The sequence below is a fragment of the Lissotriton vulgaris genome, chromosome 2_1 (genome assembly GCF_964263255.1).
Source record: "Lissotriton vulgaris chromosome 2_1, aLisVul1.2, whole genome shotgun sequence".
Classification (NCBI taxonomy): Eukaryota; Metazoa; Chordata; class Amphibia; order Caudata; family Salamandridae; genus Lissotriton; species Lissotriton vulgaris.
In genome coordinates this window covers 506315717-506336531 of record NC_141687.1, presented here as the reverse complement: position 1 = coordinate 506336531, position 20815 = coordinate 506315717, and the positions used below count along the sequence as shown (strand labels likewise).

The window sequence follows — 20815 nt, the reverse complement described above, 5'->3', positions numbered from 1 at the left end:
TTGGGGCCGGATTACAGAAATTGCTGTTGGAGTGCCAGAGCACCAATGTAGAGCCCATTCAGCGTAAAGTGGTCATTCCCGCATCTTCATTGAGGCATTGCTCCATTTATATGAGGGTATGGTTTTAGACGTGGGGGGTGTACAGGTAATAGGCCCCCTCAGGTCCCTTTCATTAACTTGACCCACCTGGGGGACTCTGGTTGACCTAAATTGTGGGCCAGGGGGTTTGTACAAGAACAGTACAACAGGAGTGCTGAATCAGTGTCTGTGCATGTGCTCCCTGTAAACATGCCACTGAGGGGGGATCTGAAGGCCACTATTGGTTAGTCAACCTAGTGGGTGACTGCACTCAAACTGATGTGGACCGTAATACCATAAGAAAGATGGAATGGCAGGTTAACTGTGCTCTGTGCTGCCTGTAGTCTGTGCGCTAACTTTCTACATGAGGGTGTAAAGCAGCACAAAATGGACTGCTAAGATTGTACCCTAATGCGGCTCCTAGAAAGACGGAAAATAAATGCAACTTTAGTCGGAAATCCAGAACTATCCAAGGGTCCTTTTATTTAATTGTTTTTTACTGTATTTAAATGATGTGGTCCTAGCTTCAGAGACAGCAGGGTGCTTTATGTATAACATTTCGATACATACCACATTTATAAATTTCAGCTTCCAATAACTATACTTATGAATCTCCATGGCAATCATTGTACCTTGGACTAGCTGTAAAAAAGGGAGAATTATCATAGAAATGGCCTGTAAGGGTGGGTTTTTAATTTTTCTGGAATATCAGCAGATTTAAGATTGTTTTTATGAATTCAGCAATCTGGTTTCATACTCTGGGGCCAGTCAAGAGAAGCCCTGTTTTGTTTTTTGGAGGCCTACACAGTCAGTCACGTTTCTCTCTTATTAGTTTGCCTCTGTTCTAGCGCCACTGGCCCATTTTCCTTTTTAACCTTATTATCTCTTGGTACTACCCCTCAGATTCATTTACTTATTCTTCCGATGGATCTTGAGCTGTGCTGAGAGGGGTTGGATATAGGAGATCTAGTCCAGTTATAACTGAGGCCCAGGAATTGGGTAACTGACCTACAAACTCGTAATTAGATTTGTATATGTGATTCTCAAGACTACACTATACAAGTAAAAGATTATCACAATCAGACCAAATATCCTGAAGAAATTCAGTTGAAGCAGAAATATTCAGAACAAAAATTCAGTTTAAGCTATACAGAAGATTAATTTAGAATAACATTAGAATCTGCTTAGAATAGATCTCTCTATTAGAAGTCCCATCCCTCATTAATTCTCAATTTAGAATGCACAGTCAGTAAGTTGAGACAAATCATGGAGAGAGAGAAACAGGATTTGAGGATTGTTCGATTTTTATCAGTACTTTAAGAAGAGTAAATACATCAATATCAGATATTTAAATTTAGGAGTGCAAATTAATCAAATTAATCTCGCAAGGGCCATCAATTACCAACGGTCTAGAAGAAGAGTTTAGTAAGGGAATGAACCATATCAGCTCAAACGTTCTCTCCAGAAAGGAAAGAAGTCTGGGAATAGCGCACACAGAGTATCCGTCAGCCAAAGGAAGCCAATAGAGTCCGCAAGGAAAGAAATGTCTCTCAGTCCAAAAGAAGCAAAATGGGAAAGATCAAATTCTGTCTCTGTCACACAATGTATATTAAATTCCTCAAGTTCTGGGGTGACACCTCCTGGGTCACCTCATCTGGTCAGACCACTCATGCCGTTTGTCAGTTTGTATATGGGAATCGCCATGCAGCATAAAAAAGACATATAATACAGCAAAAAAATGGTGATCATAACATAAGTTGTCGAATCATTTAAAATTTATAAATTCTGAACAATAGTCTTTCAGCGAAGGCACATGGGTGAATTAAAGAAGAACGTTTCTCACAGCAGATGTTCCCAATGTAACAAAAATGTAGCAAATATTCCAAATAGGTGCATTGTAACTTTTTCTGTAAAACATAGTTTCATTCCGCATTGCCAGTTTATGAAATCTTTCACGAGAACCGAATAAAGCAAAGAGAAATGCAGGCCTAAACCTAATTTTGTCCATAAAATACAAAATATAGACTAATGGAAAATATACAATACATTTAAAGTCTTTAGGACTTTTACATATTACTTTCAGTTCATTGAACTCATGAAGCATTTTAGTGTCATTGTAATTTGAACGTGTAACTGTAACGTATTACTGCATTTTCAAAGTACCAGAATGTAAAATCTTTTCAAAATACAACATATTAATATTGTTCCTAGTAATTATCATTAGTACATGTATGAAGATTATTCTGTAAGAATTTCAAAAAATGTAGTCCTATTATAAACGCGCAGCACCATTTTCTCTTTTTCTTACTTGATTGGTGCACAGTTTCACACATGGAAACGAAATTTAAACACAAACCCTTCACTATTGCACATAAATATTTCTAAATCATGTTAGACTCCAATTAATTTTCCCCACAGATCATTTATTGATAAGCATGATTATAAATCTTGTAACACTTAAATACATCGTATTTTACGGTTTATTTATTTATAAAGTTTTATATAGCGTGAACATGTTCCTGTGTTGATTGATACATATGATATTATACTTCACCCCCCAAAACATCAGCAACTCAGACAACCCATCGAATTCTATGTGCCCAATAGGAACCTACGCTCATGCCAATCAGCCTTGGCTAAAACCAAACGCATCTACAAAGTCAGAACAGGCGGCCGCTCCTTTTCCTACCTTGCAGCAAAAAGGTGGAGTGATCTCCCTTCTGACCTAAGACATACCACAAATTATCTCCAGTTCCGAAGAAAACTAAAAACGCATCTCTTCCCCAATCCTTAACTTCTCAGCACACGCCTCAGCAGTCCTCCTGGTATATAGCGCCGTGATATCCCACGGGATGAGTGTCGCGCTTTACAAGAACCTCAAATAAATAAACTAAAACGGTTTCAACTATAAACAAATGTTATTTAATATATACTTCCATCTATCACTACGCTTTTATCTGCATGCTTTTACGAGGCAGTAACTATGTCTTTTCATGATCTATTTCTCAAATTATTCAATGTATAGTCAGCACATTTCGTGCACAGTTGTTATTTTTCCCTTAAATGTGTCAACATCTGTATTTATATGTCGGCTAGAGGGTTGAGCAGTTTATCTGCTTCATCACCTCTGTGTGGTACAATGTTTTCTTGCAGGTAGGCTGGCATCCCAAAGTATCGTCTAATGTGTTTTATTGGAGATCTTCAAATTGACCCTTCGTGGGGGCACTTGTGGGAGCAATTGTGTTCTTATTCACAAAGATGTTGTGAACCTGTTGGAGGAGTGACATCTGATGTGATATTTGCCCCTCAACAAACATGAAATCTGGAACTATGAAAGATGAATGGTGCCTTTTCTAGTTTAAACGTGTTTTCTGCCTACCGAATGTGTGTCATTAACTAAGTGCCAAACTCTTTGATCTCTATCACCATCCCATGATCCTGGCTTGCAAGGTCTACAGCCTTGCAGTTGTATTTAAATAAGAATGTTGTGTTTTCTTTCAATTTGCCTTGCTGCATTACTGCTCTATAGCGTAGATGGTTTTGTTAAAGTGGGGATATTAAAGTAGTCATTGTGGCGTTGGTGGGCAGTTTCTAAATATGCGTCAAAGCACTTGTTGGTGTCTTTTTCCAAAGACGCAATTTTGTATTTAAAATCCACCACTCAAGGGAATTAAAAGCTGAACAAGAACATTCAGCACTCATAATCCTTTTTATCCAGTTTATATTTGCTTCCTAAATCCAATAAACTCAACGTGTCACCGGATTCTTGTGAAAATTATTTGTGCCAGAGTCCTTAGTTGTCTTTGAGACATTTCATTTTTATTTTCCAATTGTTGTTTACAGTGGAAAGGAAGACAAAGTATCATATAAGGACTGACTTGCCATTTTCATGGAGGGATGTGAGGGGTGAAAGACATATGATATTGCTATTGGAGAAATAACATTTTAAATAATTGCTTATGAACTGTCAGTTTCATGGGCCTCTTCCCATGAAATTGATGCTGTTGCCTGGATTTAAAATTAGTCTACTTAGAAAGAATTAATTCAATGCTGCCATGTGTGTGTCCTCTCACATTAGCTACGCTGGGATACCATACATTCCCGCTCAATTTTACGTTATTCTTATGCACACTGATGTGGTACAAGTGAATCCTGCTTCACTTTTCAACAAATTCTATTTCTTGACCTATTCAGACTAATCACAACTAAGATATTAGTTGTGACACACTGGCCCTGAGGAAGCCTTTAGGTCATTACGGCCACAGGATGTAACAGGTATTGTCAGTCAGTGTACTGTACAACATGTGAGATGTAACTAACATAAATTGAGATGTTGCTGCTCGTTTTAATTATTTTTTAACAAACGCATATTTTAATGATTTTACATTTTGTATTTCTTGTATTTTGCTCATTGTGAACTTTTATGGTGTTTTTCTTAAAACTACCGAATAAAGTTATTATTGAATTGAATTGAATTGAGATGTTTATGGAATAGTTAATACTGGCCAGGCTCCCACATTTTTGGTTGAACAGATTAATGAATTGGTAAAAAGAAAAACAAAGAAAAAGTATGACCTTCATGGCAGCAGTGAAAAGATACAACTCATCCAATCAAAAGGATAGTGAAGCAGCTATGCTCCTTGGGAGGGGCGAAAGCAACAATTGGGAGGAAAGCCATTGAATCGAGAGTAGGAAACTGAAATTAATGAGAAAGATATCCCGTCATGAAAATTAGATGACCCAAAGTCTACTTGATATATTTTATCAGACAGACAGCTAAACCTGTTTCTAGGCAGGACCTACAAATTTCCTTCCTAACTTATATTTCCATTATGTTCCCAGGTGTACTAAAGGGATAGAATCAGTGCAGAGATACCTAGCACAAATCAATCAGCCTTCTACCAGCATTAATCCATTCTGTGACGTTTCAGTGGATGTTGACAGCTGAATGGTAATCACTGTAAGATGGTGGTGGCTTGGGGATGGGGTACACTCAGATATGCAGCAGGTTTGTGAATACCCACTCAGAGCACACTGTGAATACATGCAGTCGTGAGGTGGTGTCTGAAGTGCTCCGTGCTGCAGAAGTGGTATGCTTCTGCAGATTACCACTGCCCTGCTGCCATCACCACTGAAGTTCTTGATTGGGTATGGCTGCCTGTAAGGAAAATGAGTCATAAACATTGACAATGTTCCCCGTGTTCAGCTTGAACTCAGATCCACTGTCACTGGAGGTTCTCTTGTTGTCCCCATATTATATGATGCCATAAATTGTGGCCAGCGGTTTCAAATAATAATCACTCAAGTGGACAATAAATACTAAAGGCAGAGCTAATTATATTGCCCAAGGATAATATCCACCATGGAAAACTGCAAACCTTATTTAAGGAAATTAAAAACCTAATATTACTTGAAAGCCTAGTTAGGACACTTAACATAGGTGTCTTACTAAAAGCATTTAACTTGTCCTTTACAGAGCTGCGGCTATCGGATGACGCTTATCCCTCCAGGAGTACATACATAATTAACTGGAAATTCAGTAAACAGTTGGAGGATGAAGGCACTAGATTTAATATGATATTGCTATCATTCTTGAATTATTTTACCTTGTGCGTACCGTCAATCAATTGATCACAATTCGATCATCCTCATGAACTTGACAGAGTTATCCTACCGGCCATACTGGGTATGTTCTTGGTACTATACCTGGTATAAATTTCATGGCAAAAATTTGTAGTTAGCAAATTAAAGTGACTTAAGGGAGAGGGTGTGTGTTATTGTATGGGTGCTTGTATGTGCTGATTTTTATAATATGTTATGCAAGCCATAATGTTATTCTCACAAGTATGCAGAAATAGTCATTTTCAGTACAATGTGTTCCTGTTTTCAGCGTACAATGATAAGATTGTTGCCTTCTTGCGTCAGCCAAACATCTTTGAAATCCTGCAGGAGCGCCAGCCAGATCTGAGCCGGAATCATTCACTCAGGTAACAACTGCTACAGTAAGCTCGAAAGCAGTTTAGTCACATATCCATTTCAGAGCACTCTCTCGTAGTAATCAGTACTTTGATACAACTGATTTTACCCTATCAAAATGGCTGCAGCTGCAGTGCTTGTTTGGGTTGCTTGATTTCTTCTGAGGTTCAACACATCTGCTTTAACCTTAAGTGTTGTCTTGTGTACCTTTCACCGTCATGTCTTTAGAATAACACTATCACCTTTGGTGCATGGGCTGGACCTTCTGCCATAGCCAGGCTGAAGAGTTTGTCACTAGGTTTGAGACTGCAACTCGTTCACAATACAAACAAAACTCACATATTTTCGAAGTTTGGATGACCACAGACAATGTACCATGTGCGCACTCCTTATTCCTCAATTATCATTCATATGAATCATTTTCCGCAATGTAGTATTGGGGATGTATGCAATGTCACCTACTGCACCACTGTCTATACTTGCATGCATGTTGTTAGTGAGCCCACTCCCCAGACGCATTTCACTATGACCTAAATAAAGGTTCATCTGATGCTTAACAATTGTTGTATATAACTTAAAACAGTAATCCTCAAACAAAATTGTCAAATATGTTTTATTTTATTCAGTGTTCCTTAACCACATGGCTGCTGGCAGTTTTCCCGTCCTGTGCTGAAAAATTCAGGAGGCCATATATTCATGACGAGCTCAGCTCGTCATCAGCACACGACACCCGTGGGTGATGACGAGCTGAGCTCGTCATCAGCATCGAAAGGGTTAAGTTGTTATTTGTTTGAATTTGCTTCATTCATAAAATACACTCCAAATTATAACAACTATGTTCATGACTTGACATCATATCCAAAAAATCAATAATTTTATCATGCGATGACTTCTGGTCCCCAATAAATTTTGGTACATTCGACCCTTCAACATGAGTCTCTAAAAAAAACAATGTATTACTGTATATATGCAGCACAAGAATCACAATGCAAACACCAATTATCTGACATAAATAATCTGACATAAATAAAAGCTGTCTACGTGTCTATGGCTGTTTCTAACACCATGTGCCACAACAATTCTCCAGTGCGAGTCATCTGTAAATTCCATAACAGGTGTGCTCAACATGCGTAATAGTGAATATGCGGCCAACTAATAATAAAGTAAAGAAAAGTATTGTCATTACATAAACAAAGTTCCCCATGAAGAAACCGAGGTTTAGACTTACACACAATCCTTACGCTCTATCAATGCACTGACGTGATGAAAACCACACTGTTCTTCTTAATCAACTGAGTGCTTCATGCACGGATGTGCTTATGCACACTTCCCCAGTGCTTAATCAATCCAATTATGCGTAAACCCCATCAAACCAAGTGCACTTACTTCCAGATACCAGATATTATGAAGAGTATATTCTATCCTGTGGTCCGATTCAAAAGAGGTCACGCTGCCAGCGCTCACTGCTGTTCTCCCTGCCATGCAATGGCCTGGAAATTGTTCAACGCGACCCTGGTTGCACCCTTAAATAAACCAATGGTGTTTTCTCAAGTTATGCTGAATCATACGGGTCTGGATTGGCTTAAAGGGACCGAGAGAGAGCTAATATTCTTCATATGGTGTCTCAAACAGAATAATCCCCATAACGGGTCAAGTGAACACATTAACATCATCCATGTCTAATTGTAGCAGTAAGCCGAAAAAGGGGCACCTGTGCTCACCCTGTGAACACCCATTAAGTGTTACCCTGGCAATTCAGCACAAATTGGTACCAAACATGTCATCAACAGAAATGAGGAATAGCAAAGAAAAAACAAAGGATGTGTATCGAATTCATATATGCAAGCATAGCTCAGTGTTTTGACCTGTACCAGAGAGCTGCTAGAGTTCCCAAATGCAGAGCGAGCCTCCGGGGCTTATACATACAATATGCCTAAACAAAATGTTATGAAGACAAAAAAGTATAAATGTGGAAAAACATTCACTTGTTGAAACAAAACAATATTTCCTAACATACACACATTGTAATGATATAACTACAAAAATCTGCTGTATTCATGTAAATGCAGTCTGTGAGAAAATAAAAGATTAATCAAACAAAATAAGTATAGTCCAGTTTATCATTCACTCCATGTGGTTACATGGTATCTAACCTTCTGATCCAAAAAAATACAGTTTGTGAAAGCCTTTTGCGATTGTCTGTTCCCCCTTTCTGTTTGACCACTTCGAAAACCTGAAAACACAGTTGTATGATGTTGTGCCCTGCCTCAATTCAGTGTGTAGCTACCTTCGAGGGTTTCGTTGTTTTGCCAATATAGTTCTTGTGTTCTGTAATCCGAACCTTTATCTTTCTCTCGGTTTTACCTACATACGTCATTCCACACAGACATTTTAAAGCATAGAGCACATTTTTTAGCATTGCAGTCTGCAGAATGTTTCAACCTGATGACAGTGCCTTTACTGGGGTGTGAAACTGTATCTCCTGTTATTACGTTGTTGCAATGTACACAATTCAGACATCTTTGCATGCCTCAAAATTTGATCTCCTGGTTTCGACACTTCAAGGATAAAATCTACTTAATGTTCCTCGACCTACTGTACACAAACAGTAGCTTATCTGTAAGCAATCTTTCGAAATGGGGTTCACTCTGTAGGATTGCCCACCTTTTGTTTATGATGTTTTTTATTGATTTGGACTTTGTTGATTGTTTGAAAACACATATCATCCTCCAGGAATCGCTTTGACAGTTTTCTCCAACTGCTTTTTTCTATCAAAGGATTCTGTTGATTCTTGGATTGGTCCAAGTCTAATTGATGATAACCTCTATTCCTAAAACTTACTTTGAACGATTCCTATGTAGCAGAAAGTTCTTCAGGATCTGAGATAATTTGTTATAACCTGATGGATTGCGAAAAAGGAAGATGATTTTTCAAGGCTAGTTGAAGCAATCTGCAATAGTGCAAACTGTTGTTCCTGCCCGTGGGTTTTGTGTAAGCACTGGTCTGAATGCATGTAGTTGTTATTTTGACCAAAACATCCAATAAGGGAATTTGCTGTTTATGAATCGGGTGAGTGAACTTAATGTGATTGTTTCTAAATGTTATAATTTTTCCTCTAATGTACGTTGATTGCCCTCCATATCAGAATTTTTTGTCAATGAACCGTTTTTACGGTATAAGGTGTTTCTGCCAGTGCTTATAGTACAGCACCAAATCTGCTTCAATCTTAGCCATAAAGATGTTGGCATAGCTCGGTGCGCCTGAAAAGCCCATGAAAGTCCTGCTTTTTTGTAAATAGAAATGGTCTTCCACTGAGGGTAATGGTGATATAGGGCGAAGTGCAAGTGTTCCAGGAAAAAAACTTTATTGGCCCTTATTTCATCTTATTGCAAAAGAGCCCACTCCACTGCTTCCATACTTTCGCTATGAGGTATGTATGTGTAAAATACATTCACATAGATGGTAGGCAACCACCAATCTGACATATAATCTGTTGATAACTGTATTAGTGTGTTGAGGAAAGCTGGGGTTTCCTTAATGTACGACTGCCACTGTTCTACAAATGGTTGGAGGAAACAGTCAAGCTATTGTCAAACAGGTTCATGTAGAGACCCGCATGCTGACATGATCGGTCTAAATAGTGGTTCATGAGGATGTTTGTGGATCTTCGAAAGCATGTACAACCTGAGTCTCCAGGGGTATTGAGCTGTTAAGAAAGACTGTGTGATCACCAATTCACGTCAACAGCTTTCATGAATGTTTCATTCAGTGTGGATTGAAACACCTCCGCCTGTGTCAAGTGGTGTATATATGTGTGTGTGTGTGTATATATATATATATATATATATATATATATATATATATTTCACATGTGTGTTGTCTACTGATGTAATATGAAATTGAAATGTCCATTACCACTAAAGCCCTCCCTTTGTCAGCTGATTGAAACATTATGTGTGGATTATCTGCCAGTGATTAAAGGGTACTTCATTATTATATCAGATTTTTTGATGCTTTGGCATCAAATCTCACTGATTTCAAATTGTTTTTCACTACTCTTTCGAATGAATCCATGTTTTTGTGGGACACAGGTGCCATGAATGGGCTTTTGGATTTTAACTCCTTATATTTGGGAGGATCTTGTGTCTTGTGATACTGAAATATATCTCAACCATATTTTTTTCATAAACCTAAAAAAGGCCATTTCACTCGCCATTATATTACTTTGATAGGTGGGAATAAAAGAAGTGCCTTTGTCCAATACCAACATTTGGAAAGGAGTCAAATTCACTGAGGAGATATTAATGACTAAGTTTTTAACTGTCTGCGAAGGTTACTCCTCTCTTTAGCTTGTTCTTTTTCTCTGACTTCTCCTTGTTTTTCCAAACTTTGTTCTGGTTTGTTGTTGGCTGCCGGGCTGATGGCCAAGAAAGCCGATTTGTAAGGTATCTGAGTTGGATCACTTATGGACGTTTTTTTTGTTTGTAGTCCTTGACTCGGTTGCCAATCTAGTGAAATATCTTCTTATGCTGCCAAAGGTTCTTCAGAAAAGACCGTGGTAGGTTTTTTTACGGAGTTATAACCTATTGTATCCCTTTTAATCTTTTTGAGTTTTCAATCATACATTTCTTTGTTGTATCTGTCTAATTTCGTATTGATTTCTTCCAAGATTTTTTTCACTCGTCATCCGGAACTCTTCTGTCCAACTCAGATTTTATGGTCTGTATTTCCTCTTCCAATGATTTCAAAGCCTTTGATAACTCCTATATGAAATATAAAATCACATCGAGTGAGCATTTTTTGACAATTGCTTACAATCTTTTCATGAACTGTCTATTGGATTATAACATCATGGGTTTCACAGAAATCCGTAATCCTCTTGGAATCCTTCTAACTTTATGATACTGAATGTCTAGTAGCAAGCAACCTTTGATTAATCTCTTTCCAGGATAAGTATTCCAGTTGTTTAATGAGTTGTGTTTTGGTTCCAATTTCGGTGCTGTATTGTCTTGTGTCCTGTATTTTTTTTGTTTCTTTTTATTGAAAATATAAACAAGCAAGGCATGAGACATGTTATACAAAGTGCCAGTTCAATCGAGGAAGGAAAAGAAAATACAATGAGCGCAATCAACATAAGGAAAGGGAGGGGGGGACACGGGCCAAACTCAATAAAGATACAATGAGAAGGTCAGAATGCGGTGTCAGGGGTAAGGTGGGACATCAATGTTATCTACTGCAGGCGGTGTACATATGTCTCCACGATAACTATTCCAAGGTCCCCACACTCTACACCACTTCTGGGGACGGCCCCGGGCCAGATACACCGTCTTTTCCCTGAACATACACCAGTCCATGTTTTCCTTCCATACTTCAACTGTAGAAGGCCTCTGGGACCCCCACAACTGAGTAATATCTCGCTTGGCAATCATGGCCACCAGGGACGCCCACTGAGTCTGGGCTACATTATAATCTGTGGGTTCCCAAACATTCAACAGGAAGCATCTGGCCTCCGGCAAGAGAGCAACACCCGTCACTTCCTTCATTACCTCATGGACCCCGCTCCAGAATGCAGCAACCTCACGACATTCCCATATAATATTGAGAAAAGTCCCTACCTGCCCACATCCTAGCTTGCATAATCCCTCCTCAGAAAAGCCCATTCGGACCAAACGGGAGCCCGTGGCGTAAATCCTGTGGAGGATCTTAACTTGTACCAGTCGGAGTAGAGCTGGAATCGCGACCTCCTTGGGAGAGGAGATCGCAGACTGTCAGTCCTCGTCATCCAATTCGAGGCCGTCACTGGTCCACAAGTCCCGAACAGGAAGTCTGACCTATTATTAATCAATTTCTTGTAAACAAGGGAGATAGTGCTGTCGGGCACATGGCCATCCAATAGTCTATCTTCAAGCGGGGATGACTCCGGAATTACCTCACCCAAAGGGAAAACCGACATTAAGGCATGGCGAACCTGAACATAGCGGAAGTACACTGTGTCACCCAAATCAAACTCCGTCTTTAACATCTCAAACGTTTTCACCTGGCCCTTAACCCAGAGGTTTCCCACCTTACTGATACCGATGAGGTCCCACTTATCGAACACCTTGGTCTTCCACAGCTTACCAAGCTTGTCCGAGTCGAAAAGCGGGGTCATTAGAGTCAAGCAATCTTTCCACCCCATGGAACTAGTAGCGTCCTGCCACGTACGCACTGCCGTCCTCGTAGGCCCCGACAGAGTCTTGACCACCGATTTTGAGTACAGCGCCCTATAATAATTACCCCCGGGCAACAGCCATCTATCCATAGCAAAAACAGGGTTCAATTCAGGACCATACATACCATGATTAATGACCCCCAATTGAGAAGCCCAATAATAACGTTTGATGTCAGGGAGAGCAATACCCCCGTCATACCACGGGAGCGTCAAATTGGCAAGCGCAATACGAGGCCTACCGTCCCATATCAACTTCCTCTGAAGGTCTTCAACCACACAAAAATAGCTAGCGGGAACTATATCAAGAGTGTTCTGGAGAGCATACAGAAATCGAGGCAGAGACATCATTTTAAATAGGGCCGCACGACCGAGCGGCGAAAGCGGAAGTGTACGCCAACCCGCGACGTCCTGTTTCAATCTAGCCAAGGGTGGGAGAAGATTCTGATCATGCCGGGCCACAGGATCTAATGAAATATAGATACCGAGGTATTCAAACCCCGTCAGTGTCACCTGAATAGGACAGGGACATGGAAGAAGAGGGACGTCACCAGAAAGAACGTATAGGCAGGATTTCGCCCAATTAATAATCAAGCCAGAGTTCCTACCGAAGGAGGTCAAAACATCGCACAAAACCATCAATGACTTCCGGGGTGAGGTCAAATACAGTAAGATATCATCTGCTTAGAGCGAGATGCGATCTTCAAAATCAGGAGACCATTGAATGCCCTTCATCGAGGGTTCCCATTGGATCCATGCATCAAGGGGCTCTAGGGCTAGGGCAAACACTAGCGGCGACAAGGGATAACCCTGACGAGTACCTCTCCCAAGACTAAACGGATTAGAAACACGACCATTCACAACAATGTGCGCAAGGGGGTCCTCATAGAGAAGCCGCACCCAGCCAATAAAACCGGGTCCAAACCCAAATTTAGCCAATGCAGCCCATAACTATGGCCATTCCACAGTATCAAAAGCCATCGTGGCATCCAACGACGCCAAGATGGCGAACTCAAGCAACGTCGCAGCTCTCGCGAGAACGCCATGCAGACGCCTACGATTCAGGGCAGTGTTTCTATGCGGGATGAAACCGGATTGATCCGGATGTATCAACTCACTAATAACGGTGATCAAACGGTTAGCCAGCAATTTTGCGAGGATCTTAGGTTCGGCGTTCAAAAGAGAAATCGGCCTGTATGATGTACACCTATCCCTCGGTTTCCCCTCCTTATGAATAACCACAATGGTCGCAAGACGTTGATCACTAGGGAGAGAACCACACTCACGAGACTCCAAAAACATATCCCTTAAATAGGGTGCTATCTTGTCAGGCCGCAACTTGTAAAGTTCAATAGGCAGACCGTTGGGACCCATAGCTTTTCCCAAACACAGGGAGCGAATCACAAGAGCCACCTCGTCTGCGGTTATTGGAGCATCCATTTGTTCCCTATCAGCATCAGAAAGATGCGGTAAAGCAATATCACGCAACAATAGATGTGAGTCCTCCTCCGGCCTCTCCGACAGAGGAGTACACTGTCTGAAAGTGATCCGCAAAGCACTGAACAATCTCTTCAGGGTCAGTAACACGACCACCACTCGCCGTCTCAATCACAGGCACCACACGACTAGCCCTATTCTTCTTATCCAGCCACGCTATCAGTTTGCCTGCTTTATCTCCCACGTCATATAGCCGTCCCTGTTGTTCTCTACTCATGGCCTTAGCCGCATCAGTAACCAACGCCCTATATTCCAACTGTGTAAGTCGCAAAACATGCGTCTTGGCACGGGTAACCTCCTGCTCCAGGCCGAGCTCAAGGTCCGCTATCTCCGCCTCGATCTTAACCACCTCCTCATCCCTCCGTTTCTTAATGCCTGCGATTAACAACAGGGCCTGGCCCCTGAGGACAGCCTTGAAAGCCTCCCAGAGTGACAACGCAGACGAAACAGAACCCTCGTTCTCAAGAAAATAATGGTCGAGAGATTTTTACCAGGTCCGCACGAGTTTTAGGGTTCCGGAGATACCAGGGGTTAATCGGGGCTACCCGACCCTCTGTCCCAGAATTGAACTCCATTCAAAGCCATAGTGGAGAGTGTTCAGAGATCCCCCCTAGCCAGATGCTTAACCTCACAAATAGAAAGCGCCTGTGCAGCCGGCACCAAAACATAATCAATCCTCGAGAGACTACTGTGAGTGTCCGAATGAAATGTGTACTGCCGCTGAGCGGGATGCAACAATCTTCAGCAATCCACCAAGCCCAGAATATCAATGAAATCGTGAAGCCAGTTCTGTGCCCCCTTAAGATTCCTAGGTGGATGGCGATCAGCCATACCAAAAACCACAGCGTTAAAATCACCACCCAATAGCAATGATCCCTCGGGGAGAGCAAGAACGACCCGCCCCAAGTCCGCAAAAGTAGTTGACTGTAGGCCTGGGGGGGACATAGACGGAAACCAGGGAAAGAGTCCGGCCCTCCCACCTGCCCGTTAGAGCGACATAGCGCCCCCTATCACTGAGGACCGTAGCGTCGATCTCTAGTGGGAGAGAAGTCTTAATTAGGATACCAACTCCCCTGGAGCCGGAGGAGAACCCGGCATGGGCGACCAGACGATACCCCTTCCTGTTCATGGCATGACAAGTATTACCTATCAAGTGCGTCTCCTGAAGAAGGACCACATCAGGGGAGAGACGTTTCAATAATTGCAGCACTACCCCATGTTTAATCCTATCCCCCAACCCATTCACATTCCAGCTCATCAGTTTCAGCTCCCTACCCCCATCCAAAAGTGAAAGATGATCCAACCCCAGTAAGAATCCAGCACTTCGATCAGAAGGTCTAACAATACATTGCCTTGCAGAAAAACAAACACACACCCCAACAGGAACCCCAAATCCCCCCACCAACATCCCGTTACAAACCCCCCCACCCCACACCCCTGCATAAGACTAGAAAGCCACCCCAACTTGCAGTGTGCCTGTCGCCCCCACATCTAACTAGGCTACAAAAAGTTAATCAGAGGAGGAAAAAGACCCACCAATAGCCCCGCAACCCCCCCCGGATGTCACAACAATTCACGTTACAGGATTAGCTAACCACAGTTCGAGGCCCACTGGGGTCCCCAGAAACCAGACAAAAGGTGTCTATTCCTGTTCCATCAGTCCGCCTCTTGCCCCTCCAGATTGTTCCTCTTGTGCACGATGGTTCGGCAGAGTGTCAAGCCAGTCAGCCACCACCTCCGGCCGATCGAAAAAATAAGTGCGCTCCGCGTGTTCGATCCTCAACTTGGCCGGAAAAAGCATAGCGTACTTAAGGCCCATAACACGCAGTCTCCTCTTTACCCCCAGGAAGCCAAGTCTCTGCTTTTGGACAGATTGGGTAAAGTCCGGGTAGAAGCTGATGGTAGTGTTCTCAAACTTCATAGGACCACTCATCCGCGAGGCCTGCAGAATAGCGTCTCTATCACGGAAATTAAAAATCCTTGCGATCATAGGCCGCGGTGGGGCACCCACTTTTGACTTACCACCCGGGACTCTATGAGCCCGCTCAACCGTGAAAAACGTACTCAGTCCCTTGGGTGCAAGATGGTTAACAACAAGATTTTCGACGAAGAGGTCAGCTGCAGAATCTTCTGCCTTCTCCGGGACCCCGATGATATGGACATTGTTCCGCCGAGCCCTTCCTTCAAAATCCTCCAGACGACGCACAAAGAGATCATTGGAGGCCTTCGAGTTATGTTATATTATGTTATGTTAATAATATTTATACAGCGCACAGCTGCCCCAGCAAAGGGGCGTCCTGGCGCTTGAACAGGTACTAAAACATAACACGCAGGAAGAGGAAAAAGACGGCTAACCAGGTACAGAGAACAGGAGGGTTTTGATAGCACGCCTAAAAGCGGTCAGATTATCCAGAGCTCGAATGTGCACCGGGAGTGAGTTCCACAAACCAGCGGCAAGTACTCGGTAGGAGCGGCCACCCATCCTGCTGAGTTTAAAACGGGGGCAGGCCGCGAGATGAAGAGCCTCCGATCTCAGGAACCTCGAAGGGACATAGGGGATAAGCAAGTTAGCGAGTGCAGGTGGCGAAGAGAGCTTCATGATTTTAAAGGCCAGACAAAGCGACTTTAACTTAATTCTTTGTCTGACCGGCAGCCAGTGAAGGGCGGAAATAGTGCTGGAAACAGAACAATGCCTGGGAAGGCCAACAATGGCCCGCGCCGCAGCATTCTGCACCCTTTGTAGCCTAGATGCCTCAGCCTGGTTTATCCCCAGCAGCAGCGCGCTGCCGTAGTCCAGCCGAGATAGAACCGAGGCCTGGACCACGAGCTGCCGGGTGGAGGGATCAAAAAACTTAAGGATCGGTCTTAAGCCTCGCAAGATGCCGTAGCAGGTGGCTGCAACCTTCTTCGTATGGCCCGTGAAGGTAAGCGCCGGATCCAGCCATACCCCTAGGTTCTATAATTCGGAAACTGGAACGGGAGTGACGCCCAATTCTGGAGGCCACCACTGATCTCCCCAAAGCTCCGCATGTTCCCCCAAAACCATGACTTCGGTCTTTTTGGCGTTCAATTGTAAGCAATTGGTTCTTAACCAATTTGCTACTGCCACAAGTCCAGCTCGGAATCTGGGGGCATCCATTTCAGGGTCTCCACTCAGTGTCAACGCCAGCTGCGTATCATCTGCATATGAGGTCATCGTCAAACCCCACTGTTTGACGATCGCAGCTAGCGGTTTCACGTAGAGGTTGAACAGGGTCGGGCTCAACGAGGAGCCCTGTGGAACCCCCAGATCCAAAGGATGGAAAGTGGACTGGCAGGGTGGTATAGCCACCTTAAAGGACCGATCAGAGAGGAAAGAGCGGAACCACTGAAGAGCAGTCCCCACTACTCCAGCTTCCTCTAGGCACTGAATTAAGACACGGTGGGACACAGTATCGAACGCGGCGCTCAGATCTAGTAAAAGGAGCGCCGCCCGGAGTCGAGCACCAAGCGCAGGTGCTCGATCATGTAGAGCAAAGCGGTCTCGGAGCTGTGTCCCGCCCGGAAACCATTCTGACTCTTGTCCAGTATATGGTTACGGGAAAGATGATCAGACAGAATGGAATTTACATGAGCCTCAGTGACTTTGGCTGTCCAGGGGAGAAGAGATATGGGGCGGTAGTTCTCAGGTTCGCAGGCAGTTCTCAGGCGGTAGTTCTCAGGCAGGAGCGGGTCTAAATTTGCCTTCCCCTCCTGCTTCCACGAGGAGGGGACCATTCCGGATGAAAGCGACAGGTTGATCAAGGAGAGTATCGGGACACGACACAGGGGGGAAAGGATCCTGATTTGAGCTGGCTTCAGCGGACCCAGAGGGGAGCCTGATTTGATCCTGAGGCTCAGCATGTCAAAAGCCTCCATAGACAGGTCAGGCAAGGAGGTCAGAGTCTCACAAGCCAGGGAGTTAGGACCAGCTGGCTCTGGATCGAGCAGAGACCAATCAAATCCTCGGTAGATAGCCTGCACTTTCTCTAGAAAGAAGGATGCCAGACTTTCACAATGAGAGTCAGTGCAGATTTCTGCCGAAGTGGCCCTTTTATTCATAAGGTCTTTAAGGACCTTAAAAATTAATTTTGAGGGGTTAGTACTGGTTTGGAATTCCTGGGCATAGAATGCGGCACGAGTTCTGCAGATTGCCCTATGATAGGTCTTAAGTTTGGCAAAATAAGAGGATTTCAGGCTGAGATCGTAGGACTTCCTCCATTCCCTCTCAGCTTTCCGGCAGATTTTCTTAAGCTCGGCAAGAGAGTCGTTGTACCACGGGCTAGGTACCTTAGAGTGGCATTTCGACCAGCACATAGGTATGAGGGAGTCAAGGGCATCCGAAATCCATTTGAAAAACAGTTCATAACCTCGTTCCACATTCAGAATGGGGCTCAGGGGTTTCTTCTCCAGTAGCCTGTAAAACTCCTCAAGTTTAAGCTTGTGCCAGTGTCTTTTTAGAATCAGCCTATCCACAGATTTGAATGGCGGATCGTCAATGGGACAGAAAACTTCCACCAACAGATGGTCAGTCCAGCCAACCGGAATCGGGTTGGACACCTTCACCCTCTCAAGGGTGGTGAAGAAGGGATCAAGGATGTGTTCCTCAGTATGAGTGGGGAGTGTGACAAGTTGGACAAGTTGCAGTGCTTCAAGGTCCGCAAGCAAGGTGTCTATTGCTGTGGACGACCTGCATTCAAAATTAATGTTGAGGTCGCCAATGATGTTAAAATTCGCACAGCTGGGCGCTAGAGAACTTACCATATCGGCAAGAGCGGCCTTGAAGACGGTGTCATTGCCTGGAGGGCGGTAAATAAGGATACCGCTAAGCGTGAAATGATGACTGAAGGCCACTTTAAAAAGGGAACTCTCGCAGGCTGGCAAACTAAGGGCTTTCCATTCCGAGGGGAAGCACGATTTTACTGCCATGGCGATGCCACCTCCTCTCGTGGCGCGATTCAATGTGAACACCGTATATTCCGATGGAAAGGTAAGATTAAGGATAGCGGTGTCCGAGTCCTGGAGCCAGGTTTCGGTAAAGAAGAGTAAATCGGGGGAATCCTTTTCAATGAGGTCATATATAAACTGGTGATGTTTGACCAATGACCTCACGTTAAGGTTCCAGATCCGAAGCACACGGCCCGCGGTGTTATTGAGCGTGGTCGGAACAATCCCTTCCAGAGATCGAATCCTAGCCGGCCTGTCTAGGGACCAACCCATACAGGCACAAACATATGGGCCGGATAAGGGGTCCACAGGATCACATGCACAGACATCGACCCTATACCCAATGGTCAACAGTTCAGCCCGAGTATAACTAATTGTCGGTGGTGCCTGCATGCTGATAATCGAGCCTGGTGACCAGAGCCCTGACGCGACTCGCGCTTCCTCGTCGCTGACGGGCGCAGACGGGCAGGACTCTGGCACGACTCAGGCTACGCGAGGGCGCCGTGACTGCGCGTCCCCGCTGCGCGGGAGAGGACGACTTTAAATAGGCGCGCCGAGGAACAGTGCGAGCGCAAGGACGCTCAAAGATGGCGCCCGCCGGGATGAGCAGAGCCCAAAGCAAGATGGCGCCCAAACAGGACCACCCCCGGGACCCGGACCCACCAAAGCGGCGGTGAATTGGTATGTTTTATATGCGGTGAGAGGGAGGGGAAATACCCAGCCTAGTCCCGCTAAAAACAGGGGAAAAGTAAAGTAAAATAACACAAATAGAAAACCAGGAAAGTTTAAAACACAAAGCGCTAGCAGCAGCGCGGGCGCGGAAATGCGAGTACCTTGTCCAGGCCACTAGAAAAGAGAGTCCGCCTTAAATAGGCGCGCTGAGGAACAGTGCGAGCGCAAGGACACTCAAACAGGGCGCCCGCCGGGATGAGCAGAGCCCAAAGCAAGATGGCGCCCAAACAGGACCAACCCCGGGACCCGGACCCACCAAAGCGGCGGTGAATTGGTATGTTTTATATGCAGTGAGAGAGAGGGGGAATACCCAGCCTAGTCCCGCTAAAAACAGGGGAAAAGTAAAGTAAAATAACACAAATAGAAAACCAGGAAAGTTTAAAACACAAAGCGCTAGCAGTAGCGCGAGCGCGACAATGTGAGTACCTTGTCCTTGGACCTCCGTCTGCAAGTCAGCAACGTCACCCGTCAAACTGGAAGTCTCAATGTCCAACGACTTGACTTTCTCTTTCGTTTTCGTCAAGTCCGTGCGGATCAGATTGAGATCGATCGCCACAGTATCAAGTTTATGGGCGAGGGTCTCCATTTGTTGCCCAAGGGAGGATTTGATCCCATCTATAGCGGCCATAACGTCTTGCAGGGTCGACTCAGTTGCCGAAGTCAGAGCATCTCTCGTGTCCTCCAACGACCTGCCCGATCCGCTGGGAGACCCCTTAGTCTGGGCATAATGATCCATGTTGTTAGTCTGGGTATAGCCACCCCGCCGAGTTCTCTTGAGCTTCTGCTTTTCCCCCTCTGGTTTCCCCGCCATTGCGGAATGTGGACCGATGTGAAGTAGATAGACTAAGTAGGAAGATGGTGGCTCCAGGGACCCCCGGGCGGAGGTCCAACCTCAGTCAGTGGGCACAGGCCAGATATCCTCCCAAAACTCGGAAAGCAGTGAGGAGGTACACTCGGGGGGAGCGTAGGATAGCTGCCCTCGGCACTGGGGGGCCGCTCCCAGTCGGAAATCCCTTCCGGTAAAACAAATCGAAAGTGAAAGTCAACCAGACCGGTCGACCCTGCCACCTCAGGCCGATGTTGTTCAACTACAGCTCGGGCACCATGCCAACTCCATAGCCGGGCATCACGGAGACTTAGGCCGCAATCTTCTGAGCACCACAACACCGGGTCCCGGGGCCCGATTTGGAATCGGAATGCAGGTCTCGCCTCACCCGTGGTTCGTCTTCACGAAGACATCAATGAAGGACAGGATAGACAACAGGATAGATGTGGGAGGTTACGAGGGTCTCGGGAGCCATGTGCTCACGCAACCATCTTGGTTGCGCGCGAAGCTCCTCCTTGTGTCCTGTATTAATG

At 44.4% G+C, this 20815-nt stretch overlaps 1 protein-coding gene across 4 annotated transcripts in view; it reads left to right on the top strand.

Annotated features, from left to right (window-relative positions):
• HECW2 (HECT, C2 and WW domain containing E3 ubiquitin protein ligase 2) overlaps positions 1 to 20815 on the top strand; it is a 1269905-nt gene that overhangs the window by 1006673 nt on the left and 242417 nt on the right. For all 4 annotated transcript variants that reach the window (XM_086955408.1, XM_086955407.1, XM_086955409.1 and 1 more), the window contains one exon: positions 5969 to 6065. In XM_086955408.1, coding sequence (XP_086811534.1) covers positions 5969 to 6065 — 97 coding nt within the window. The remainder of the gene's footprint in view (positions 1 to 5968; positions 6066 to 20815) is intronic.